The sequence below is a fragment of the Lampris incognitus genome, chromosome 10 (assembly GCF_029633865.1).
Source record: "Lampris incognitus isolate fLamInc1 chromosome 10, fLamInc1.hap2, whole genome shotgun sequence".
Classification (NCBI taxonomy): Eukaryota; Metazoa; Chordata; class Actinopteri; order Lampriformes; family Lampridae; genus Lampris; species Lampris incognitus.
Genome location: NC_079220.1, coordinates 27,791,341 through 27,818,046, shown reverse-complemented (window position 1 = coordinate 27,818,046; position 26,706 = coordinate 27,791,341). Strand labels below are relative to the sequence as shown.

Sequence of the window (26,706 nt, the reverse complement as noted above, 5' to 3'; positions counted from 1 at the left end):
GTGAGGAGGTCATAGAGAGGCCTTGCGATTCGGGAGAAGTTAGGTATGTAGGGCCGGTAATACGAGATGAATCCCAGCATCTTCCTGAGCTCTCCGATGGTCGTAGGTTCTCTCTCCTTCAGTGCCTGGACCGGGGCCACATCAGCGGGGTCCATTGTGTATCCATCCTTGGTCACAAGCCTTCCCAGGAACCTTACTTGGTTTTTGAAGAGTTCACATTTTCTTGCCGTCAGCTTGATTCCATGGCTTCTGTAGCGGTGCAGTACTCTTCTCAGGTGCTGGAGGTGTTCGTCGAATGTGGTTGAGTGGACCAGGTTGTCATCTAAATACGGCTGACAAATGTTGTCCCTCAGCCCAATCAAACATTCCTCCATGGACCTCTGGAACTCTGCTGGTGCTGAGGACAGTCCGAAGGGAATTCTCACCCATTCATATAATCCCCACGGGGTGATGAATGCAGTCAGTGGACGGCTGGACTCCTCAAGAAACCCCTGGTGATATGCCTTCCCCTGATCCAAGACAGAAAACCAGGCACTCCCCTTCAGGCTGTCGAGCATATCCTGGATGCGTGGTATTGGATGGCGGTCTGGGATGGACCTCTTGTTCAACTCACGGTAGTCACAGCAGAGGCGGAGGCTCCCATCCTTTTTCCGCACACACACGATTGGGCTTGAGTAGGGTGATTTTGACTTAGTTATCCAGCCTCTGTTCAGTAAATCCTCGAGGTATTCCTTCACTTCTTTATGAAGAGGCTTTGGGACTGATGTGTATGTCCGCTTCACCGGTGTGGTGTCACTCAGGCGGATCTTGAGCTGGAGTGATGGAATAGTCCCCACATCATGGTCATCGCGTGCGAACACACTACTCTCCTCCCGCAGTAGCTCTCTCACCTGCAGTTGTTGTTCAGGTGTCAGGTGGTTCAGAGGGACAGGCGGGTCCCATAGATCTTCCTCCTGGTGTTCCGTCTTGACATCACCTGGCCCTTTCAGCTTTGTTGTGTCTCTAATCACAGGTCTTCGTTCTGTACCTGTTGTGGAGGTCCCTGGGATGACTGGGTTCACTGTACTAGTCCCATCCACATCCAACGGCTTCACGGCGGCAGGGTAGATGGCTCTAGTTCTTTGGGTCTGCCCCAGGGGAGTCCGTGGCGGCAGTGTGATGTCATGAGCTGTGACGTTAGTCACTGGGACAGCGATGCGTGACCAGGTTCCCTTCTGTAAACATACAATGTTTTCATCCACCTTCAGGCCCTCTGGCCACTTTGGGTTCACATTAGGCTCAAAGAGGACGTTCTGGTCTGCTTGGAGGGGCCCTGCTCTAACACCACACTTAACAATCTTTGTCTGGCCCGCCGGAATAGTCATGCTTTCTCGGCCCACTTTAACCATCCCCTCACCTTCCATATCATCTTGGCTGTTTATCAGCTTCACGAGGACTTCAGCCTTCTTGTAGTCAACCGCGAACGCAATGCTTAGTGCCTTTGTGATTACACTTGATGGCTGTCCAGCTCCAGACTCTAACAGGTGTTCAATTACATTGTAACCGATGATCGGTTCTTCTGCGGTGCCCTGGTGTGTGGTTACTAGTATTGGCACAGTGAGTTCCATTGGTGGAGTCTGAGTGGTGCTATTCGGTGCTAACTGGACAGTCACTTCCACCCATCCAGAGAAAGGAATGGTTGTCTGGTTTGCTGCTTTACCAGTCAGGGTGCCAGGGCCAAGGATCTCTTCTGTGCTTCTCACCTTGGTGTGTGGGAGATGTTTTCTCCTCCATTCTTCACTGATTAGGCAGACCTGCGACCCGGTATCCCACAATGCCTGTGTGGCTACACCATCAATGTAACAGTTTATCATGTATTTCTTTCCAATTAGGTTCAGCAGCTGTGACTGGCGTTTTGAGGAGATATGACTCACTGTGGGTGCTTGCTGTTCCCGCCCTGCCTCGTCTCGCTGTCGGGCAGACACTCTGGCTTCTAGTAGCTGAATACTGTCGTCGATGAGCTTGCTGGTGACAGTACAGCTAGACGTGTCTACCTGCTCCGATTTTTCAGGCCTCTGAGCTCTACACCCTCTTGAAAGATGGCCACTCTGTCCGCATTTGAAACAGTGGTTGCACTGGTCGCCCCTTTCACTGTCTTGACAGGCTTTGCATCCGCGCTTCCTCACAGGCTGCTGCTGACGAGAAGGTCTTTGGCCAGAGGAGTGGTTCATGGCTTTTCTCATCTGTTCCATTTCTCCTTTCAGCTGTTGGATTATCTCGTAGAACGCAGACTCCTTTTGGTTCCCTGCCTGTGTCTTAAGGGCTTTCACACTCGCGGATGTTGATGGTGACGACTCCTGACCCCCGACCACTGCAGCTTCCGCTCCTAGATACTGATGTGCCTCAGCTCGCACTTCCCGCACTCTGGTTTCCTTACTGTGGGAGCTCTTCTTGAATTTCCGCTGTCTCTCTGACTCGAAACTTGCGGCCTCTATCATCTTAACAATGAGAACATCATCAGTAGTTGCTTGATCATCGAGATAGCTCTTGAGCTGATATTTTACCTGGTCACTCACTAGCCCAGTTCCCACAGCTCTTAGGAACTTCTTCTGTATCAGTTCAGGGCTGTATTGTTCATCAGAGCCAGGCTCTCTCGCTGCTGCTAAGAGTCTCTCTTTACATGCTATGGCTCGGAACAGGAAGTTCTGTGGTGACTCCTGACTGTCCTGTGTGATGTTGATTAGTCGGTGATATAGGTCCACAGAGCTATCCTCTTTGAAATGGCCTTTCAGAATGGTCCTCAGCTGAGGGAGGGTGAGTTCGGTTTTGATCTCTAACAAGTCACGGAGAGTCAGCCCAGGGCTGATGGCTCGGATTACAGCCTCTATTATCTCCAACTCGCTGTGGCCTTTTCTCACCCCCATATCAATCTGATGCGTAAGATTTATATAAGACAACTTGTCTATCTGCCCCCGTTCTCCTATTTGGCCATTTATCTTAAAGTCTCTGCGTATGGTTACTTCAGGGGGTTGGATTACTGACGGGATTGGGTTTGAAGGTTGACTAGGTCTACTGGGTTCTTTAAGACTTAGTTTCTCACTGAGGCGTGATATCTCTTCCTCAAGCGCTTTTGTGGATGCAGTAAAGCTGGACTGTAAGGCCTGATATTGTTCATGTAAGCTTGCCAATTCAGCAGCATCCTTGTTAGTACTGTCTGCACCTGCACCAGTATGTGACTCCGCCCCTCTCTGCTTCATTTCACTAGAGAGGTCCACTAGTCTGGACAGAAACTGACGTGCTACCTCTTCATCCTCCTTCTCAATTGCTTCATCCACAGTTTCACTAATAAGTCTGATCAGCGCATGCCTCTTTGTCTGGTTTTCAGTGGGGACTTTAGCAATAACACACACCTCTTTTAACTGGTCCAGCCCTAACTGCAGGAGGGTCTCACTCAGCCTGTCTTGCAGTTGCTCAAGCTCCAGTTCCATTGTTGGTCACGTGTTCTCACTCCGCTCCCCACTTCTTCTCCTGACAATGGTGGCAATGGCGCTGATCCCGGGTTTCGGCACCAATATTTGTAGCACACTTGATAAGAATGACACTTACAAGGGCTGGTGTTTTTGTTGTTTTACTCCATCTGTCAAATAGACATTACAGAGGACACGTTTTCAGAGCATGGCTCACTATACGAACGGCAACACTCATCTCCAATTTATACACAATAAGAGCACCAAATATATTCTTCCATAAATTCACATTAGTCTAGCCTACCGCGAGCAAAGCTAAACAGTATATAACGTTACGGAACATGGGGGGATCAAAATAGCAACACACATAGGCCTACCTTCATATTTACACAGTGTGGAGACACTAAACATAGTAAAGGGACAGACTAATCACACCTACAGACAATGTCAAAGCCAAGCTACAGAACAATGGGTTCAGACCGCGGGAGCTATGGCTATGCTAACGTTAGCAACTCGCTAGCAATCTAGCTAACGTTAGCCAGTGATATGACGTTATCAAAATAAATATGAAAGTCCCTTCGTGGGTATTTCTAATAGGCATCCATATCCCACCTACACATCATATTTAATCACCATCCTAATTCCATATGTCTAACTAGTCTGCTTACCTGTCAAATAGACATTACAGAGGACACGTTTTCAGAGCATGGCTCACTATACGAACGGCAACACTCATCTGACGACTCTATGTCCCAGAGTGCACGGCGAGAGCCAGCACTACGTCACACAGGCTAGAAGCAATTAACCTGCAGTGCCCTCCTGTGGCGAGAACCGGCTATCACAACAACACAGCAGACAATTCTCCTCTTTACTATTAGTGAGTGGTCAATGAAGGTAAGTATATAAAATAAAAAATAGATGGGGGGCTACTAAATCCCAAGTACCCCACACGTTGTCCAGCATTGTGAGTTGGTAACATTGGTGGGGGTCCATCAATGCTTCTCTTCTTTGTTTTGGGAACAGTGGGCATGGGTTGGACAGGAAGTGGGTTGACTGGCTTTGCTTGCACAGCAATCCCATTGACTCTGTGAGATGTTCCCTCACCACTGACAGTTTCTTCAAGACGGTCGATATTGTCCCAGGCTAAAGTTGTGAATATCCCAGGATGGATGTTAGCTGGAAGGGCAATGCCACTCCCTGATGATGAGAGTTTCTGGAGACACAGGGCAGTGTTGATCTCTTCCATCTGTGAATAGGACACACTGTGACCAAGTCGGTTGAGGATGTTTATCAACTCTACATTTCCTGTCAACGATTTGACACTGAATGGCAGACAGTGTTGTAGTACTCGAGTCCAGGACTCGGACTCGAGTCCGACTCGAGTCCTGATTTTCATGACTCGTGACTCGACTTGGACTTGAGCACTGATGACTCGGACTTGGACTCGGACTCGCGAATTTACTGCATTCGGACTCGGAAGTTGGAGACCCGGACTCGTGACTTTTTAATTGATAAAGACTGTTTTTGTTAGATTTTTTTTAAATAATAGGCCCTATTAAAATATATTGATAGCTATATTAATACTGTAACATTATTCAATTTCGTGTAAGGGCAGGCACGTGTGTTCCACCTACATGCGGATTCACGTGGCGTGCATACCGTCATGTTCAGTAGCGCGAAGATGCCTAAAGAGACAACCTGAATTGTGCGCTTTGCTTACACAGATTTTACAACAAATTCCAGCAAGATCACTGCTAGATGTTCGATATGTAAACGAACTATTGAGGAGAAGACCGGGACAACCTCAAACTTCAACAGACATCTGTCAAGGATGCACCCAGAAAAGTAAGTGATATGCAGTCAGCTGATGATATGGTTGGTGATCAGTTAACGTTAGCTAGCTAGCTATCTAGCTACGGTAACAATAGCCTCTGAAGTAACTCAACCACTGGTCCAAGATGTTGGGTCAGGTCGTGTGGCGGGTATATCATGTCACTAGAACCGTTGGGTTCGGTGGTGTGGCGGGTATATCATATCACTAGAACCAAGTGAGATTGTATAGGTAAGTTAAGTAACGTTACTGTTAGCATGCTAATGCAGCATTGCACAGAAAAGTCACAGTACGGTTCGCTTTCGGTACGAGCGTGCCATCCATCTCACTAATGATGAGTTGGTAAGTAACACGCAGCGTCTTCGTGTTATAGGGAGATTAAAACTGATTTTTCTTATTTATCATTTAGCTAATTACCAAGTAGCATACACTTAACGGAAAAAACACACCACTCTGAACTACCGTGTTAGCATTAATCTTAACTAGCAACAACAAATCCGCACATTGCAGATCTCCGCCATGAATATTCTCCAAGTGCGGAGAAGGAAGAAGTCTAGCCTATATGCATCCACAAATAATGTTGATAAAATGTGCACAACTTTACAATGCAAATAAAAATAATTGTAGGCTATCACTCGCTAAATGGACTAATTGAAGAAAGCTAATGTGGATGCCGCCACTGGTTTTCTTGAGAGCTGGAGACGGTACAAGATTTGACGGATGTGGCATCCCCCCCCCCCCCCCGATGTACCGAAAACTACCGAACCGTATGGTGATTGGTGACACCGCATAGGCTACTGTAAATATGGGGATATTTTTCTTTGCATATATGCAGCATTGGGTGTGCCAAATTCTAAAAATAGACACGCGCGACGTAGCTTTTGAACAGTACTATGAACTGGCTCTATCTTCTAACAAAATCACACCCTCCCTGACCCATACAGAATAAACATACAGACTCACGGAGGATAGAGAGTTAAAGCTCAGCTAGGTAGCATGTAACATACTTAAATCAATAATTAAATGACTGGGTTTTGCTAATTAATCCCTGTCCTGTTAGTCTCATAAATTATGTATCTTTTCTCATACTTTTCATTTATCCAGCTAGTTTACATTAGTTAATCTACTAATATGGTAATGTTAGTTATATAGATAACTAAATATGTAACTTAACTGGTTATGGTTCAAACCACTATGTGTATAATGTGTAACATTTGTATTGTTATTGCATATTGTTATAGCTATAACGTTACACATTTTTTGCTGTGAGAAAGATTACTTGAAACAGTTTGGCATCAGCAAGCTAAAGTGTGTATCCTATCTTCCCCTAGGTTCCAAGAATACCGTGCCTCCACTGCTTCAGATGTGATGCCAGCTGCTCCAGGTCAGAAGACTATCACATCATTTTTAAATGATGGACAGCAAAGGATGTACGACCTCAAACATCCACGTCAGAAGGCAATAAGTGATGCCCTTGTAAAAGATCTAATCATTAAGTGCTGCTTGCCACTCTCCATCGTTGACAACGAGGACTTCAAGCACTTCCTGCATGTCCTGGACCCTCAGTACCGGCCCATAGCAAGATCCACAATTTCCTCTGTGACCATTCCAGGAATGGTGGAAGTCAAGAAAGAACAGATAAAGAACCAGCTGGCAGAAGCATCGAGTGTTGCTGTTACCACAGACATTTGGAGTGATCGAAAGATGCAGTCATTCCTTGGAGTGACAGCACACACAGTGGCAATGGATAAAAAAAACAGGAACTCAGCCTTCAGTCATATCTTCTTTCCTGCAAAAGAGTGCATGGGAAACACTCAGGAGAGAAGATTGCAATGATGTTTGAATGCTGTGCTGAAGAATACCTGATTAAGGAATAGATCAACTTTGTCATAACTGACAATGCATCCAACATGAGAAAAGCTTTCCAGGCCAGCTTTCCCCTAGAGGATCCTTGTGATGCTGAAGCTCATGATCCCAGCACATTTGAGGACGATGATGAAATATGGCAAGACCTGATGCCAGAAGATCAACAGACAGTCAATGACACTTTGGCTGAGAACTGTAAGATGCAGAGACTATCATGCTTCACACATTCACTGCAGTTGGTCATAAAAGATGGTCTGAAAGACACCAGTGGGCTGTCAAGCACCCTAGCAAAGCTATCCCGTGCAGCCAACCTCCTCCACAGTGGCACCTCGTTTAAAGACTGCTTTGAAGCGTGTTCTGGTGATGCAACAATTCCAACAGCGAATGCCACACGATGGAATTCCACTCTGAAGCAGGTGAAGGCTTATGTGCATTTAGACATGCAAAAGCTGTCCAGTGTGTTGGAATCAGTGGGGCACAAAAGCCTTATCTTATCCCCGCGAGAGTATGCTCAGCTTAAAGAACTGATCGAAGTTCTTGATCCGTTCTTAGAGGCAACCAACCTAACTCAGGGTGAGACTACTGTCACCGTCAGTGTGATTGTCCCCTGTGTCCTCACTCTGCGCTGTTACCTGCAGGAAATAAGAGGAAAAGCCAGATACTGTGGGCCTCTGGTGAGAGCTCTGGAGAGCTCCTTGAAAACAAGGTTTGCAGAGGTTTTCAGTGCAGTCAAGATACCAGGATGTGAGCCGGCTGAAGGAAGAGGCCCCACCAAATTTCCTTTCACCAATGCCTACTTCATAGCATCTGTGTTGGACCCAGCATTTGGCTTCCAGCGGCTAGAACATGATGTGCAGCTGGACAGTGACGTCAAAGATGTGCTGAAGACTGAGATCAAAGGTGAGAAATGTTTTGATTAACGTTAGTTAAGTGATTAACTATTTGATTGTTGTGATGTTTATATCATTGAAGGTGTTACAATAAAGCACATAGGCGTGTCATTTGTCATGTAGGCCTAGTCAATAACATATTTGTAATGAGTCCCCCATGCCCCCTCTCATTTCAGAGTATATAAAGGCAGAGGGTGACAAGCAAGCGGTATCAACAGCAGATGCAGCGGAAGCAACAGGACCAGGGGAAGGTGAACTTTCAGAGTCTCCTCCTGAGAAGCAGTTGAGAATGTTCTCCCACTATAGGAGGACTCCCTCCTCCACCGAGAAGAAGCCGTCTGGCCAGGCTCAGTTGACTGCATACCTCAACTTGATCGCTGAGCAGGACTCTGACTCAGTCCCGTGCCTCAGGTTTTGGCAGCAAAACAAATCCAAATTCCCTACCCTCTATCAGATTGCCACACAGGTATTCTCTATCCCTACCTCCAGTACACCCATTGAAAGGGTATTTAGTCATGGAGGCATTTTGATGAGGCCTCACCGTGCAAGGTTGAGTAGTTCCATGCTGTCAGATCTTATGTTTTTGAAATGCAACGTGTATGCTTAAAACTAGTGCCACCAGCCTTTTGTTCCTAACTATTCCTGAGAGACAATGTCTTTTGACTAGTTTTTATGAATGTATTGTATGCTGTGGAACTTACTTCTGTATACTGTTTCCACCATTTGCTAATAGCATGCTATTCACAGCTATCAAATGTGTTTTGAAGAACATCCAGTGTTCAGAATGTCAAAGAAATTCAGACTGTTCTAAAAATGTGTGTGTGCGCGCATGCTTGCGCGTGCATGTGTGCGAGTGTGTGGGTGTGCATTTGTTTGGCTATCGTGTCACAAAGTAAATAAACTCCCTTTGAAATGGTGACAGCTGTGTCATTTTTGTTTAATGTAGACCTTTTTTATCTGTATGTCAGATCTTTGACTGTGCCCGAGTGGATCACTGGAGCCATCTTTGAACTCGACTCAGACTCAACCTTGATGACTCGGACTCGGACTAGGGTAATAGGGACTTGACTCGGACTCAGGTAATGGGGACTCGACTCGGACTCGACTCGACTTTTCTTTGGTGACTCGGACTTGGACTTGGACTCGAACACTGGAGACTCGAGACTCGACTCGGACTCGAGGTTTAGTGACTCGACTACAACACTGATGGCAGAACAATGTGCTTGGAAGGCTTGGTATTTCCACATGTCACTGCATATACTATGTCATGGCCAAATGACTGCAGAAGGCACTGCACTCTCTGGGATGCATGATCAGGATCATTTGAGCCTGTGAGTAGAGAGTACAGGAAGATAATGAGCGACTCTGGAATGGTAGGACATTCTGCTTCTGGTTTGACTTCAGGCGGCCAGGTTTGAGGAACATCTTGACTTTTAATTTCTGCTCTCAATTTGATGGCTGCTTTGGCTATAACATCTTGTGCACTGACACTTTTCAGGGTCTGCAGCTCCCTTTTGAGAGACTGATTTTCTTTGGAAAGTTCCCTCATGGACAAGTTATCGGGATAGAGGAGGAATTTTCCTTTCTCATCAGGGAATATCTGCAAGGCTCCAGCAAACTCACTCTCCAGGTTTCGCCTTATGTGCTTCTTGGTTGATTCCTTGACTTGGGCAATGCCTTGGGAGTTCATTGAAGCTACCAGTCTAGAAGAGAGATCAGTCATTGTCATCACTTGAGGATTGCCAAAAAGCTCCATCCTGATGAAGAGGAACAGCTCATTGTATGCCTTATTCACAGCAGCTTCATACTGGGCTGCAGCATCATCATCTTCATTGCTGGCAACCTCTCCTTTGGAAACCTCTTCTTTGGTGTAAAGTCTATAGCATGACCTGTGGTAGTGCCCTTCAGCTGCTACAAGGTCTCTACTCACAATGGCAAGGATTCTGCTGTCCCTTTTCTTTGTGGCTGCACTCCTGATCTTTGCATCAGCTCGCAGTTCTCGACACTACACCAGTACTTCTCTCGTATTCTGTCTCTTGGAATATTTGCTGTTTTTCTGACAAAATATGCACTCTGCATCATAAGTCCTAGATGTACTTGGAGCATGTCGAGCTACTCTATTAGATTGTTTCTCTTCAGCAGAGACACAACTTTTCTTTTCTTTTGCAAGGAGGCCATCAAGAATTTGCTTCATAGTGAAGATACTGCGACACTTTCTGTGGTAGTAGATTGCTGGAATCTGTCCCTCAGGAATGTCTTTTGCCAGTTTCAAAACTGGTGCATGATTTCGTATCTGAGCTGCCCTGAGCAGAGTTCTCCATGAGTCGACACTTTGTAGTGAAACCAGCTTATCTGTATCATCAGAACAGTGGATAATGCACTCCACCCGTGGGCGCTTTGGTATTGGGTAAAAACTTGCTTGTTCACCAGTGGCCATATTCAGTCAGTTTTCACCTGCCACATACAAACAAATACATGTAACTTAGGTGTATGAACACTACTAAAACAAAGTTTACTTTGCTTCACCAGCGTCATATTACCATTATTTATCTTACATAGCCACAAATAGATACATTACCTAGTTGCTATGCAACAGCTGTATTTTGTCCACATGAGGCCGCTAAAATCAACACAAGATGAAAGTTCCTCGTAGCCACTTTAACTAATCATATTAACATATACATTAAAAGAACATGCTAACATTATGGGAAATTAGCTTACAATCTTCTCCAGAGTGAGACAAGAAGATAGATACCAGTTTCCTCTATATGTGTTTAGTAGAAAGCTATCTGGCTGCACGATAGCCTAGCTTAGCACAATGAATGGAAGTACACAGTACTGGTTATCCTTGGTTGTTGGCCAACTAAGAACTAGCCCAGAGTTTAAGCTAGGCTAATCAGTACCAGGGGTGTTGAAATGCTATATTTGTAAAAATCTGGGCAAATACACAATCGTGAGAGGCACAGAAACAGGTTTCCTGAAAGAAAAATGAAATAGCTGCTCATTTGGAAAGGTTATCATGTATTATTTTACTTCTGTTAGTGTACCAAATAAAATGGCACCAGTGAAGTTGTGTCACCTTGGGTGATATCGATATCTGGTCTGACCCATGGACTAACTGGCTTTGGTCTAGTTAGTTTCTTAGTAATAATGCCCTTCTAATTTAAGGTTCACAATCACCTCACACAATGAAATAGTATGGGTATATTATACATTTCCTGAATCTTTACAGCCCTGTGAGTATTCCAGTTTTTGTGTTTTGTGTCCCTGATATTCCTAGATGCCACAGGGCTAAAAGAAAGTATATAGTTTAGGCGAAGATTGCAGAAAGATGTGTGTTATTGACGGGTTGAAGAGCTCAAGTGACCTCTATATTTGTGAGAAATATCCACAACAGGGCTTCAATGAAAGCTAAGAAGGTCCCCTTTAAAATGATACCAAAGACAATATTATAGAACATTGAAAAATGTCCTGACCATGAGGCTAAACCAGGATATGCACCGGCGTCTAAAATGCAATTTACTTTAACGGGTGGTTAACTTCATGAGCTGATAACTGTGATACAGCTGCCACTCAGGAATGGTTATCATACCAAAATATCATCTACAGACATGGATCCTTTCAAAAATTATAAGTAAGTTTTGCCACCTTGAGTGTACCGAAATAGGAAATTTTGGGCTCTGGCCCATGGACTAAAGCAGCAATAATTGACAGCGCTGTCTTCGGGAGGGGGGCGGAGTCGGCTTGTGTTCGTCACATGAATGCGTCTCTGCGTGTATCGGAAAAAGCAGTGGTTCGGCCTGGAGTCGAGACTGCCGGCCGGAGAGATGCAGTTGGTGAACGCATGCAGTACGAGGGTGGGAGTTTGAACTAAAATGAGGATCGATTGGCCACTAAAATGGGAGAAAAATCCGAAATACAATTATAGAAAAAATGAAATGAACCCCCACTTGAAGGAAAATTCACCGAGAATCGTCCTCTTCCTGGTTTAGGGTTCTTCGCAGTTCCTAGCTGCAGGCCCTGAAAACGAACGGCGATTTGAAATCCAACCTCACAAAACAGACTTTATACTGAAAAAAAAACACTTCATTTGGCTTTCTGGTTTCATAAACTACACTTTCAGTTACGCATGTTTACCTCGTCAACTTCGGCACGAGGCAACACTGTTCGTTAGTGTTCGTTTAGGTTTGACATTGTATTTTCAATGTTGCAGTAAAACAAACAAAAAATATTTGCATTTAATTTGATATGTTTCCTAGAGGCAGCCCACTGTCACGCAATATAGTGCACGTGTGCACGCATACGTGCATAATTGCGTGCGTATTTGCGCATTGCATGCGTATTTGCTGGCAGACAGGTTTTCTGATTTATCGTCATGACGATAGTCAAACATTGACTAGTAAAATTGCTCGCCATACGTCAGAGACTCCCGTGATAGTAAAAAAAAGAAAGAAAAAAACCGGCCGTTTATACTTGTTTTGCATTTGCACACATACTATTCTAATGTGAGAAATGCTTTGTGTCATAGAATGAGGACTTTGTCTTCAGTCACAAACACTCCTGTGTTGTTGTAGCTGAATCGGAGTTGACCAGTTGTCCATTCACTGCCTCCTGTGCCATGGTCCCCACAGTCACACTTATACACACTTATACACACGTATACACACTTATACACACTTATACATTACCATTTGGAACAGTGACAGAATGCTGCATACTGTCCCTGTCACTCTAAACACACTCTGACTCCAGCCTTTTTTCGTTTTTTTGTTTTTGTTTGGTTTTTTGTTTTTTTGTTTTGTTTTGTTTGTTTTTGTCTTGTTTTTTGGGGTTTTTTTAGCTGTCATGGTACAAAAAGGAGTAACGAAAAAAAGTGGTTATATGATTTCAAACTGAATCCACAAGATAGGTTAGATAGTTTGTTTTGTTTTTTGGTTGTTGTTGTTGTTGTTGTTGTTTTTGTTGTTTTGTTTTTGTTTTTTTACGGTTATTTGGTTTATTTGCTTTACAACTGGGCCTGCCTAACAGGAGTCATGTTAATTCAGTATGGGTAGGTCTCAACAGAGCAACCGAGGCGAATCTGGTTCTTCTACAGGACGTGAGGTTTTAATGTTAACTGACCACAGCGCTTGAAGAGCCTGATCAGAAAACAGCTGTAGAAATAGAAACGGTGAACTCAAAATGAGAAACCGTACTAATCTCCCCCAAAGAGAAACAGAAGGGTCGATCTGTAGTCCAGCATACGTTCTCAAAGGCTGCCATCTAGAGGCCGCCTCGAGACATACACACGCGCACGCGCACACGCACGCACACACACACAGTTTACAGCTGAAATGGCCTGTATGTATTTACATACTGTAATCACGCTCAGCCTTCCCTACTCTTAGTCTCATTTCTAGAGATGCTGGTGATCTATCCATCCATTACCCGAACCGCTTATGCTGCGCTCAGGGTCGTGGGGATGCTGGAGCCTATCCCAGCAGTCATTGGGCGGCAGGCGGGGAGACACCCTGAACAGGCCGCCGTGATATAACACTAAAATAGAAATAATATATGTACAATATATCTTTACCGTACATCTGTTTAATTAGCTGAAACCTAGCAATGAAGATTTTAAAGGGTTTTTTTTTTGTCCTTGAAAAATCCACTGCCATCGGAGGACAGTGGTGTTGTTGTGGTGCATTGGGGGGGTGGGGTGTTGAAAGGGGGAGTCAAAGTTGATAGTTCACGTAACCTTCTTCTTCTTCTACTAGCCTGTGGTACTCCACAATCTTCATCTGCAAACAGATCTTGATGTCTTGCAGGGCCTTGGGTTCATGCTTACTTCTGCCTGTGTCTGTTCTGATCTAGGTTATGTTGCTCTCCGGGCTGACAAACAGATGCCTGTGGGCCTCCTTCTTATGGGGCCCATAACTTGCATCCTTCTCGGTCAGGTCGCCCCCCCCCCCCCCCCGGCGAGGTTATGTGCAAGGGCATGATCGTACAGCAGTTTGAGTGAAGCTGGCAGATGACTGTAGACGTTTGTCTCTTACTGCATTTTTTTTTTTATTTTCCTCCTACAGATTTTTTTTCTTTTTGAAACGGAAGGGTTATGCTTGAATGTAACGTTAAAGACCCCTTCATTGAGTAAATGTATCATTTTGACAATAGGCGACTCTTACACCAGACAAATGAAATTCTGTACACAACCCCAAGTATTCCTGGTTTTCTATTCCGGCAGGTATGCCAGCCGTCCAATCTCAGTTTTATAAAAAGCCATAACAGGTGACTGTAATTAACACGCTGTCAGAATAGAAAGCCAGAGGACTGAAACTGAGAGCTACTGTTTTATCAGGCATCAGGAACACTTTATTTGTCATTTCACATGAAATACAGTTTCCCCCAGCCCACAGCAGAGCAACACAAAGACAAAAACACATCCAAAACCTACAAGAACTACAAGAACACACATATCCAAACTAACATATAAGTATATCCAAACTAAACCAAAAATAATCACTGTCCAAGGGAACGAAGGCCAGCCAGGATGACTGTCGGAACTGCCGGTCTGCATGTGCTAGCAGTTAGCTTAGCCTGCCCCGGCCCCCAAAAGACCGCCCCAGGTGTTTCCTCTTCGTGTGCAGCTCCAGGCAGGTCCGTGGTCCTCGGGCCCACCAGACGCAGGACACCAGGCTCCCTCAGCCGATCCAACGCCAGCTCTCCCGGCCAGACATCACGACACACCAAAAACACCACAGTCAATGCTAGGCGAGGCCGCCACCAGACCGCCCTTGGTGTTATTGGACCTGCCGGTCGATGTTACCACCTCGGGCGTAGCTCCGGGCAGGGCCATGGTCCCTGGTCCCACAGGATGCAGCAGACCAAGGGGTCCCAGCCGATCCAGTGCCAGCTCTCCCAGCTATCAAACGAAGACAAACTTAGACGTGGACAAAGACACCACATGGACAGTACTAGGCGAGGCTGCCTCAAACGTGAATTCACGCCGCCATCTTCCCACAGCGGTACTGGGTGAGGCTGCTGCAAACATGAATTCGTATATTTTGTATATTTATGGTGTTAACAGGCACACTGCTGTGTGTGTCTGTGATATTAGCTGGGCTTCTTTTCTTTACCAGGTAGAGTTGGTGCAAGCCGCCCACTGCTACCACAATAACTAACTGTTGCTCCACCTCCATGTAGTTGCCTCACATGGGAGGTGTGCAGAACTGACAAACCCCACTTGCTACAATAACACAATCTGATGGGTAATTTGTGACATATTTCTGTTATGAAGCAACAGTGTCGTCCAAGCAGAATGTGAAGATAAAAAAAATCTATACTAACCTATTCATTTGTTCATTATTCATACTATTCATCCATCTGTTGTCTATACACACACACTTAATCCAATTTATCGTCGCTCAGGGCTGTAATGATGTGTATACCCGGATGTTGAATTATTGAATTCAACTGAAGAGTCAACTTTGTCACCACAAAGACAGCTGCCTGAGTATTTTACAAAGCATCATTATTATCACATTACATAACTCATTAATGGGTGCGATCATTTGATTTTCATCAAGTCTAGCAAATCATAATTGAAACAAATTCCCTAACAAGTCCAATAACAAGCATGGATGATGGTAATGCTGCTTGATCTACCTACTGGTTTTGCTTGCGGCGCTTGTTCTACATGCCTCAACAATGATAATAATTATAACAATGCATTTTATTTGTGGGCGCCTTTCAGTGCACTCAAGGACACCTTACAGAACACAGTTAATAAAAAAAATAAAAACAACAAGCAGCACTGTATCAGACAGCATACAATCAAAACAAAGCAGGGTAGACAATAAAAAGTTAATACAACAGATACGTATAAAATCATCACCTGCACAAACCTCAGTGAAGTGTGGATCAGACTGAATATGCCAGTTTGAAAAGGTACGTTTTGAGATGGGCTTTGAAGGTTGGAAGAGAGTCAATGTTGTGAATGTCTTGTGGGAGAGAGGTCCACAGGCAGGGGGCAGAATGACTGAGGGCTCTAGACAGCTCCTATCAGTTGTCACAATTCACAATTTAAGTCATAATATTCATAATTTTGAATTTATCTGTTGAGTATACAATTGTTAGTTTGGATAAATATATGGATGACGACACATGTTGCACATGATAATGTAAGTGCATACAGTGCTAACATAATTCCTCCATCTGGTTTTCAGTTTAGTTATTTACCCATCTCCCTTGTGGTTCCCATTCACTGATTTTTTTTGTGTGCATTGGAGTAAGTTTTATTTCACTTGCAACATGTTTTCCTTGTCTTATTAAGCACTCTAATCAATAAGAGACATAATCTAAATCCTGGCCTCACAATTATGTAAAAAGAAATCAAATAAAATTACGCAGTACTGAAGAATTGGGATTTTATTCCCAACATAGGCCCATTTCAGCCGAGGAGTGGGCTCTGTTATCTGCTTTACTGTGTTTTGCTGATCATTTAGTATTATATTAGTTTACTTCATGTTTTATTTGATTTATTCCTCTCATTGTGTTCTATTATGTTTTTGTTTTGGGTTTTTTTATGTTGTGATCTGTCCTTGATTTATTATGTAAGGTACTTTGAATGGCATTTGCTTGTCTGAATGGTGCTACATACATATAATTTGATTGGGCGTCCGGGTAGCGTAACGGCCTATTCCGTTGCCTACGAACACGGGGATCGGCTGTTCGAATCCCCGTGTTACCTCCGGCTTGGTCGGGCGTCCCTTCAGACACCGTGTCTGCGGGTGGGAAGCCGGATGTGGGTATGTGTCCTGGTCGCTGCACTAAGCGCCTCCTCTGGTCGGTCGGTGCGCCTGTTCGGGGGGGGGAGGGGGAATATCTTGATCCTCCCACGCGCTACGGCCCCCTGGTGAAACTCCTCACCGCCAGGTGAAAAGAAGTGGCTGGTGACTCCACATGTATCGGAGGAGGCCTATGGTAGTCTGCAGCCCTCCCCGGAACGGCAGAGGGGGTGGAGCAGCGACCGGGACGGCTCAGACGAGCGGGATAATTAGCCAAGTACAATTGGGAAGAAAAAAATGAGGGAAATTCCAATAAATAACATTTAATTTGATTTGATTTGAATGTCCACGCGGCCAGTTAATCTCTGGGTCGAATACTGTTGGCGGGAAGCTTGGACTTAAAATTTGATATCTGAGGAGATATTTTATCAGTCAATGTAAATCTGGACGAGGACTCTGAATTTATGACAAGCAAGTGTGACTGAGATAAACAACACTGATTGAAATTAAAGCATCGGCTGTATCAAGCTTGTCTTGATTCGGTGAAATCTTTGTTTTTGCTATATTTATTAATTATTTTGCATTAGAGTCACAAGGCAAAATCATCAACATCGACAACAAAAAGAATCAGTAATCACCAAAAGTTGAGCTTGACGTCTAAACTTCAGTGAAGTCTGGTCTCCCTGTTAACAAGTAACGGTGCTATGATAATGATGATGTCACAATTGGCAATGAATGATCAAATCTTGAAATATCGAGATCATATCTAGTAGTTCATTCATTCATTCATTCATATATTTGTTATTTTGTTAGTTCATTTGCTTGTTTGAAACGTAACTCTGGTTTCTGTCAAAACCTGCAGAACATTATTGTGCCACAAACAGCCACTAGAGAGCAAAGTTTGACAGGAAACATTTAGTACATTAAAAAAAAAAAAGAAAAAAATCTTCACAAGGCAATGAGCCGGTAGTCCTCAGGGATCTTACATAGTATTGTACCCTAACCCTGGAAATATTCTCGACAAAAATTGATATCATAATAGATTAACGTAATGAAATGGGGTTAATTTTGTCTTCACAAATACATCTTGTACACTTGCGTGTCATATGTAGTGCCATGTGTCTGTCTCGATTAGAAAACCGGATTCCTTGTTCCAGTGAAGTACAGCACCATAAAACACTGAATGAGATGGTATGGTGTGGTATTGTCCAGTGTGTGGTGTCGATAAAGAAGAAATGTGGACACTAACTTGCTCTCGCATAAAGTGGAAAAAGGGTTCTGGGCCAGTAACACAGAATTGGATGAGATCAGCAGGGGGCGGGGATGAGGATAACCTAGAGAGGAAGGTCACCAAACACACTTTCCCACCCAACCCTGCCAGACAGACGGACACACACACACACACACACACACACACACACACACACACACACACACACACACACACACACACACACACACACACACACACACACACACACACACAGAAAAATACACACAGAGGCCCACCCAGCAGTGCTCTGTGTGCCAGATGAGGGTGTGATACATGACTCCTGTCACTGCTTCTCCACTACAGCAGCGCTCGTACTGCACAGCACAACTGTACTGAGTACACAGGGAATTCTACCTGGACACAAAACGGTACCATCTGCATGGTACCAATGGGATCAGGGATGTTTGTTCAGATGCATGAACACTTTTAAGGGTTATTTTTCCCAGAGTGCTGCCTGCTATAACACTGTCTGTCTATCTATCCATCTATCTATCCATCTGTCTGTGTCTGTCTGTATATCTGTCTATCTATCCTTATCTATCTATCTATCTATCTATCTATCTATCTATCTATCTATCTGTCTGTCTGTCTGTCTGTCTGTCTGTCTGTCTGTCTGTCTGTCTGTCTATCTATATATCTATCTATCTATCTATGTCTGCATGTCTGTCTGTAAATCTGTATAGCTGTAGTTATCTAAAGTGATGTTAAAGCACAACAAAAACTGATTATCTATAATACATTGATTATCATAAACACATTAAGATTAAGATCATTTATCTATCTACTCTATCTGTACATCCTTTGAGAATGTGAGGCACATTTGGAAACAAAATTGCAGTTGCTTTTTAATATCAGTGTGTTTCAAGGATGTATGGACTTAATGAAAATAGTTTCTGAGATGTGTGTCGGTGGTTTCTATTCATATGCAACTAATCATATGACAAGAAAATCACAACTAAAACAGGCAATCACACCTACCAATCCAGTTGTAGATTTATATTCATCGTCAAACAGGTCTATAAAAAGAATATGCTGCACATCGTGTGAGAACAAACAAGAGCGTCGTCTCTCAGACAGCACAGTGAGTCTGGTTAGCATAGACAGTAGCAGAAATATAATGCAGTATATACATACATATTCCTTTTGTTTCAAATCTGAAAGAATTTACGATGGCTTCATTGTCAAAGACAGAATAAAAATACAAAACAGCGTTATCAGGATTCAGGCAAAAACATATAAGACTCTTATCTCTGAATCAGTGGTCAGTGTTTCGTGCTACACTGGGCAGACAGGCCGCAGCGTCTTGTCTGAACTTCCACTGGTGGACACACCTGGAAGGTTTCCGGTTCACCTGGCTCATCACAGGATAAGTGAGGATTGTCATCATGCGGGCAGGGAGGATCTCTTTCAGCCCAGGAAATGGGCAATACAAGGGAAAGCGATCTCCTAGTTGGGGTGTATTCTCTCATCCATGTACTATGACTCACAGTATTTACTGCATCCTCCCTTCTATCCAATCCTCTACTACCTCATCTACTCACTAGCACAGATCAAAGAATACAGTCCCCCCCCCACCCCACCCTAACACGTTAAAGAAAAGGAAAAATAGCTAGTGTACAGATAGAGGACATGTCATCTTGTTTTTATTGTGGAGCATTTTACTCGTAAATAATTAACCACTCCAACCAGAATAAAAGGTTTGAGGAACAGTCCTTTGCACTTCATCGAATGAAAGTCGTGGATAAGCACTGGTGAGATAAGTGTATGAACTCTGCTAACAAACTGCTCGGTGTCTTCTATCAACTCAAATATTCCAGCATTCTGAGGACCGTCAACATGAGCACACTTTAAATTTCACTGTTGCAAGCTTGAGAGCTTTTGTCACCGTTCCCTGAATAGAGAACTTAACATAAGTGCAGAAGAGGAGGTTGCTCCAGTTTAAATGAAGGGGTCCCATCCCCATCTTGTTTAAGCAATTTCAAATGCAATTTAAGGCCTGTGTTCAGGCTCAGATATAGTGATTTACATTTCAGAATCACAGCTTTTTCACCAAGTTCTTGTTTAAAAGTGATTTGAGATGAAGTAGGGTACTAGAATCATATTAAAATGTGTCATGTCACAGTTGTGCTTGGAATCTCTATTTAACCCAGGTAAGTGCTTCATTGAAGAACCACAGAATCCATTAATCCTGATGTCATTGAGATGACTTTACACTGAAGCGGTCAGACACCGCATGTCGTCCTACAGCGAGTTGTCTGCGAGACTTCAGGACACCTCAGGACTGTGAACTGTCAGTCATCTTTTCAGGGAGGCGCATGGTCCCTAGAAAGATGGAAGCACCATGTTCTTATGTTAAAAAAAAAAAAAGACCGGCCAACTCGGGAGAGATGAGGGTTTCTCGGATTTAAAAAGAATTTTTTTTTTTGAATATTTGTGGCATATGAAACGGCTGAAGGCAGCGCCTCAACCCCCCCAATCAGGAGCTGCCATCTCCATTCTTGGTCTTGAGCACCACCAGGACAACCATGACAGGGATCAGGCAGATGGGGGTCATCACAAGGGCAAAGACGATGCCCGGTGGTGGGTCACTCAGCTCCTCCGTGGGACAGTCTTGGAAATACATGGCGTGAATCTCCACGAAGGTTTGTTCCACTAGAGGGTTGGGCCATGGGATGAGGAGACACTCTGATATCTCCTCCGTGCAAAGGGTGAAGATATTATATGCACTGCAGTGCAAAAGAAAGGCGTATCAGAAAAATGGAAAACCATACCTTTAGAGTGTGTGCAAATCAAAATGAATTACTTGATTTTTTTTTTTAATTCAGTCATGGACATAAACATCAAAGAGGGTCAAATCAGCTCATCTGGCTACAACAGTGTATCCAGATGAACTGATTCAACCTTCTTTGATTTTCTCAAGTCAAGTCAAGTCAATTTCTTTTGTATAGCCCAGTATCACAAATTACAAATTTTCTTTCCTGGATTGTTGAGCATGCATCAAGACATGGACATTCACAATTAAAGTAATCCACTGCAAACATGCCAGCCCATTCTCCTTACCTCACTACATTTTTCCACACACACCAGTCGGTGTTATTTAGTGACGTCATAATGTCCTTGAAAGGTGTGACGCATGCTTCTTCGAATAGCCTGTTAAGGCAATGTATTGTTGGCCTGGCTTCACTGGCACAGAAGTTGCAGAAAAACTCACAGCGCAGAGAATTATTCCCACAATCTGCATGAAAAATATGGGCGTGTGAGTGAATGAGACAGAAAGAGAAAGTGAGATAGAGATTATCATATGAAGAGAAGTTGTCTTGGACAAAGGTCTCTCTGGATTCTGAACAAGATTAGAAGTTCTACGTACCGTGTACCCTGGGAAAGTCTCCATAACTTGTGTCTAAAAAGAGAAAATAGAATGGAAAGTGTTGAGGTTATTGAGACAAGATATTCATTTGAACTGCTTTTAGTACTTGACAATGCCATATGCACAGGCTCCCTGGCAGTGAACATGTTAACATAGCTTACACAAAGCTACTATAAGACCAGCCTAAAACGCCATGTCATAGCCTGTGCTTTTCCATTTTCAGTCAAAAGAGCACATGTATCTGGCAAACATCATGTTAATGAGAACTGTATCCCTGCATTTCTTCTTTCTTTTTTTTTTTCTGTCCAGAGCTCATAAAGTCCTTCCAAATGTCCAGCATTGAACCGTGTTGTCTGCAGCTGCAGAGAGAGAGAGAGAGAGAGAGAGAGAGAGAGAGAGAGAGAGAGAGAGAGAGAGAGAGAGAGAGAGAGAGAGAGAGAGAGAGAGAGAGAGAGAGAGAGAGAGAGAGAGAGAGAGAGAGAGAGAGAGAGAGAGAGAGAGAGACCACACACTCACCAGAGAGAAACGAGAGGAATACTCCAATGAAACCAAGGGCTCCCTTCATGTCAGAAAAAATGAATAAAGGTGCGTTTGTCCCAACCAATGACCATGTATTATAGCGAGCCTTAACTCCTTAGACCGTACACGGCGAGGCATAACAGGAAACCCGACAGGGTGGACGAGACGCAGCGTAACCCTCGGTTACCAGATGTCCAAATGGAGTTACCCGCGGTTACCAGATGTTCTGCGATGTTCTGTCCGTCTTACCCCGGCGCCTTGGCAGCAGCCCTTCCCCTCTCCAACGCACATTTCTTTAGGCTTTTCTTGCCTTTTTAAAGGGGTGGAGGCAACAGATTGTCCTCTCCATTCTCCCAAATAAAAGCGGAGCACACCCAAGCTGGGCTGAACTCACATCTGAAAATCCTTTACTCCCTAACTCTTGTTCTGCTTTTTAGTCTCAGTTTCTCACAGTCAAAGGCCTGGCCGGCTCACAGCATGTGATTTATTTGCCTTATGGGCTGCCTCTGCCAAATAGGAAACATAAGTAAACATTTATGGCTCGGTGTTTAGGAGTGGATGTAATCTGGACCCTGTAGGGTGTAGGGCTCTGCAGCCAGCCATGATTTCATATTCAGGTTAATTTGATCAAAACTTATTGAAGTTGTGAGCCAGCGCTTGCCAGCTGTTTTTTTTAAAGGTCCACCCCCCACCACCTCCACATACAGGATAGTAAAGGCAGATAGCTAACCATGCGGGTCTTCTTCCTGTCTTCTCAAGCCTCCAGCGTAGTCACTCTGGGAATATGGGTGGACTTGTGCGCCTTTATGTAACAGTAAGCTTATGACCGCACTACCGTACATATTATAGGTAGGCTTTCCACTCTTCCGCGCTGCTTTTCAAAAGACACCTCGTCAAGTTGCCATACAAACCAAATCACTCCAGATTTAAGTCTGCAGCACCTGGTGAGAGAACCGATTTCACGGATTGCCCCTAACTGCATGTTTTTTCCTCGGGACAAACATGTTAAACTTGTGTCTCCGTGTCCATATGTTGGGCCTCTCACAACATCTGTTTGCTGAGCAACGTTTTGATTTAGTAATGACATGAGGAAGTGTGGCTTTTCAACAGAGGAGGAGCTCCGAGTTGGGGGGGGGGGTCTGGTGTGGGGGAGGGGGAGGTGAAGGAAAAAAAATAAATACAAAAGGAAGGCCCAGTATGAGGAACAGCGAAGGAGGTGAGCGGGGGGGTGGCGGGGGTTGCAAAGTTTCAGCTGTTTCACAATTCAGAGTTCATGCGTGATTACAGACGTTGCATGGGGTGAATGACGAACAAATACAGGAAGTACAGCCAGGTGGGGACTGCTCATAATGAGGTTTCAGTTAACCTTTGACTCTAAACAGCTACGGGTCTTGTGTCTGCCGCCGCTGACCCCTCACAGGCACAGACCTCCCCTAGAGTTTGTCTTGAGTTCTCATGACAGCACACACTCACTGTGCAAATCTGGCAGAACGCAAGGTTCCTGTTGTGTTTATTCTCTGCAGGAACTGTTTCACGTCCAAACCGGGCAAAAGGAGTTGTGAAAATGGTCCAGCAAAAAAAAAAAAAAAAAAAAGCCCCAGATGAATATATTCAGTATATGTAATGATGAAGTGAGATCAGAAGTGTTGAATATTTATGTATGTTCTATTTCAAAGCTTAATTCTAAATGTCAGAGGGAAAAAATGCTTTGGAAAATACTGATCACTTAGGAAACATAACACATTAGGCACAAAAATATCTGCATGGCGAATTCTTTTGTTTTTTCGCGGTGACAAAATGGAAATTAAAATTAAGACTTACTCGTCATCTTGTCCACTGCCTTTGTAAAGTGATACCCTGTGGCGAGCAGATGCCAAGTTAGTGCCAGGATCAAGAAGTACAGCAGGGGGTATACTGTATGTCACTTAGGCTCTGATGTGATTTTTTTCACTTGTGTTTGTCATCACTAAAAATATACAAACCTAATGTCGTGGCCGAAAAATCCCCCAACTCCTCACTGACCAAACCGACTACCATTGTGCCTCCGACTGCTGGTGAGAAACAGCAAAAATTTGTTAGTTGTTTCGATAAATAGTAAAACGCTATTGATGATCAAACCTTATGAGATAGCCTGCCATTTCTCTGCTCTGACTTTGTCTTTGTTTACCTGTTTTACCTGTTTTTACCTCGATATCTGACACTGTTGGTCTCATTTTCTGATCAAGGCTGTATGAACACAATTTTTTGGTAGAAGTAGTAGTATCAGCAGTAGTTATAGGGGTAGTAGTGGTAGTAGTAGTAGTAGTAGTAGTTTTAGTAGTAGTACTAGTAGTAGTAGTAGTAGAAGTGGTAGTGGTCATAGGAGTAGTAGTAGTAGTAGTAGTAGTAATAGTAGTAGTAGTCGTCATAGTAGTAGTAGTAGTAGTAGTAGTAGGAGTAGGAGTTGTGGCAGTAGTAGTGGTAGGAGTAGTAGGAGTAGTAGTAGTAGTAGTAGGAATAGTAGTGTAGTCGTAGTCATAAGAGTAGTAGTACTAGTGGTAGTAGCCATCGCAGGAGTAGTAGTAATAGTAGTAGTAGTAGTTGTAGGAGTAGTAGTAGTGGCAGGAGTAAGAGTAGTAGTAACAGTAGTAGGAGGAGGAGAAGTAGTAGTAGTAGTAGTAGTGGTGGTGGTAGTAGTAATAGTAGAAATCATAGGAGTAGTAGTGGTAATTAGTGGTAGTAGTAGTCGTAGTAGTAGTAGTAGTAGTAGTAACAATAGTAGTTGTAGTAGTAATAGTAGTAGTCGTAGGAGTAGTAGTGGTAGTAGTAGTTGTAAGAGTAGTAGTGGTAGCAGTAGTCGTAGTGGTAGTAGTAATAGTAATAGTTGTAGTAGCAGCAGCACTAGTAGTTGTAGTAGTAGTAGTATTGGTATTATTATTATTAGTAGTGGTAGTAGTACAAGTTGTTAAACATGCACTACAGTGCATCACACAGTTTTAATTCTTAAACCTCACTAACACAGTTAAACACACTCTCAGGGCTGAGTTATAATGCAGATGTAGTAAGACTTCTGAAAGTAGGGAAGGTTAAAAAAAAAAATAGAGAACTGGCCAGTGGCAAGAGTGCATCCTCCCTTTGTTCGTGTCTCCCTTGAGGAAATCTGAACAAATCTGAGGAAAGAGCACACTTTAGACCTGAACATATTCACTCTCCTTCGAGGGAAACTATGAACTCGTCTGAAACAAGACACAAATAAATAGCAAGGACAAAAGCCCTGGCAAACTGTAATCCAACAACTTTTTTTTGAAGTTCTTTCACAATAAAGCATACATTCTTTTTAGACATGCTGTACTACTTTGCACTGTCACAACATGGGGAAAAATGTGCACAGATCAGAATCAAGATATGGAACTTAATCATGGGACTAGCTAAGCCCCTTCAAAAGTCTCTCATTCACTGAAAGTTTGTAAGCATTATGCATTCCACATCGGAGGTGAGACAGAGGGCAAATGAAAAGTCTGCGGTGTGTCCGGCGTCCCTCTAACCTCATTCACAGGAGCACAGTGCTAGACAGTGTAAATTCGCTACTTACCCCATAGAAGAAATGCTACAAAACCCCAAGAAGCCACGGGAGAGGAATTGATGCTTGTCATTTTGCCTGACATGGTTCTTTCGCTCTTCCCTGGTGGATACAGATTACATATCTCAACCTTTTTGCAGGAAGGCTCTATAAAACAACAGGAAGCTCTCATTTCCTAGGATGGGCAGCCTGGGCGGATTCCAACAATGGAACACAGAGCCCCTGATAAGGGGGAGAACTGCTGTGGTCCATCACCATCATCATTTCTCTCTCTCTCTCTCTCTCTCTCTCTCTCTCTTACTGTCTCTAGACCCCCCTCCCTCCTTTCACTCTGCCATGCAATGTGCAATCTGACGCTGCATCTCTTCACATTTCTTTTTAATGCTTTACTCAATACAAGCAAGATTTTAGTTATTAGTACAAAGTTCACATAACAATGTATTGCAACACTTGAGAGCATATAACTTACTTATTTTTGTCTTGAATTGATTCAAGCAAAAAAGAAATCCCTTTTTCAATATACAAGATTTTCATCCACTGTCAGTACTAAGTGAAATTGCAATTAAAATGTAGGCATTGGTGTAATGGAGGGTAAACCCACTGACTTATAATAGTATATAATTGGAACATCCAATATTCCGCTTCCGGTGTGGGAACATGGCGGTGCAAATTCAAGTTTGCCGCAGCCTCTCCCAGTACCGGTGTGGGAAGATGGTGGCATGAATGCCATTTGGCGGCCTCACCCAGTACTGTCCATGCAGTGTCTTTGTCCACATCTGCATCGAAGTTTGTCTTTGTTTGATGGCTGGGAGAGCTTGGTCTGCTACATTCTGTGGGCCTAGGGACCACGGTCCTGCCTGGAGCTGTGCCCAAAGAGGTAACACCAAAGGCGGTCTGACAGGACGTGGAAGCAAAGGAGGCTAAGCTAACTGCTAGCCCACGCAGACCGGCAGTTCTGATAACACCGAGGGCGGTCCGGTGGCGGCCTCGCCTAGCCTTGACTGTGTTTTTAGTGTCATCGTGTGGAGTGCGGGGAGCTGTGTCGAAGATGTCTGGCTGGGAGAGCTACCGTTGGTTGGATTGACTGAGGAAGCTTGGTCTGCTGTGTCCTGTAGGACCAAGGACCACGGCCCTGACCGGACCTGCACCCGAAGAGGAAACACCGAGGGTGGTCTGACAGGATGCGGAAGCGG

General features: G+C 44.0%; 2 protein-coding genes across 4 annotated transcripts in view; one reads left to right on the top strand and one right to left on the bottom strand.

Annotated features, from left to right (window-relative positions):
- Positions 1-13,905, top strand: part of LOC130119781 (uncharacterized) — a 64,658-nt gene extending 50,753 nt beyond the window's left edge. The window contains exons 5-7 of the mRNA XM_056288381.1: positions 7,792-8,043; positions 8,210-8,450; positions 13,884-13,905. Coding sequence (XP_056144356.1) covers positions 7,792-8,043; positions 8,210-8,450; positions 13,884-13,905 — 515 coding nt within the window. The remainder of the gene's footprint in view (positions 1-7,791; positions 8,044-8,209; positions 8,451-13,883) is intronic.
- A 4,907-nt stretch (positions 13,906-18,812) lies between these two features.
- Positions 18,813-25,821, bottom strand: ramp2 (receptor (G protein-coupled) activity modifying protein 2). Of its 3 annotated transcripts, none has more exons than XM_056287707.1 (6): positions 25,526-25,821; positions 23,937-24,002; positions 23,776-23,811; positions 21,436-21,468; positions 21,129-21,303; positions 18,813-20,794 (listed from the first exon to the last, which is right to left on the bottom strand). In XM_056287707.1, exons 1-6 carry the CDS (start codon positions 25,683-25,685, stop codon positions 20,545-20,547), a joined length of 720 nt encoding a protein of 239 aa, XP_056143682.1. In that variant the 5' UTR covers positions 25,686-25,821; the 3' UTR covers positions 18,813-20,544. The 3 variants fall into 3 exon arrangements, with proteins under 3 accessions (XP_056143682.1, XP_056143681.1, XP_056143683.1); XM_056287706.1 differs by having other exon boundaries at positions 18,814-20,794; positions 23,937-24,005; positions 25,526-25,819; XM_056287708.1 differs by lacking the exons at positions 23,776-23,811; positions 23,937-24,002; positions 25,526-25,821 and adding an exon at positions 21,952-22,778 and having other exon boundaries at positions 18,815-20,794.
- Positions 25,822-26,706: the final 885 nt, after the last annotated feature.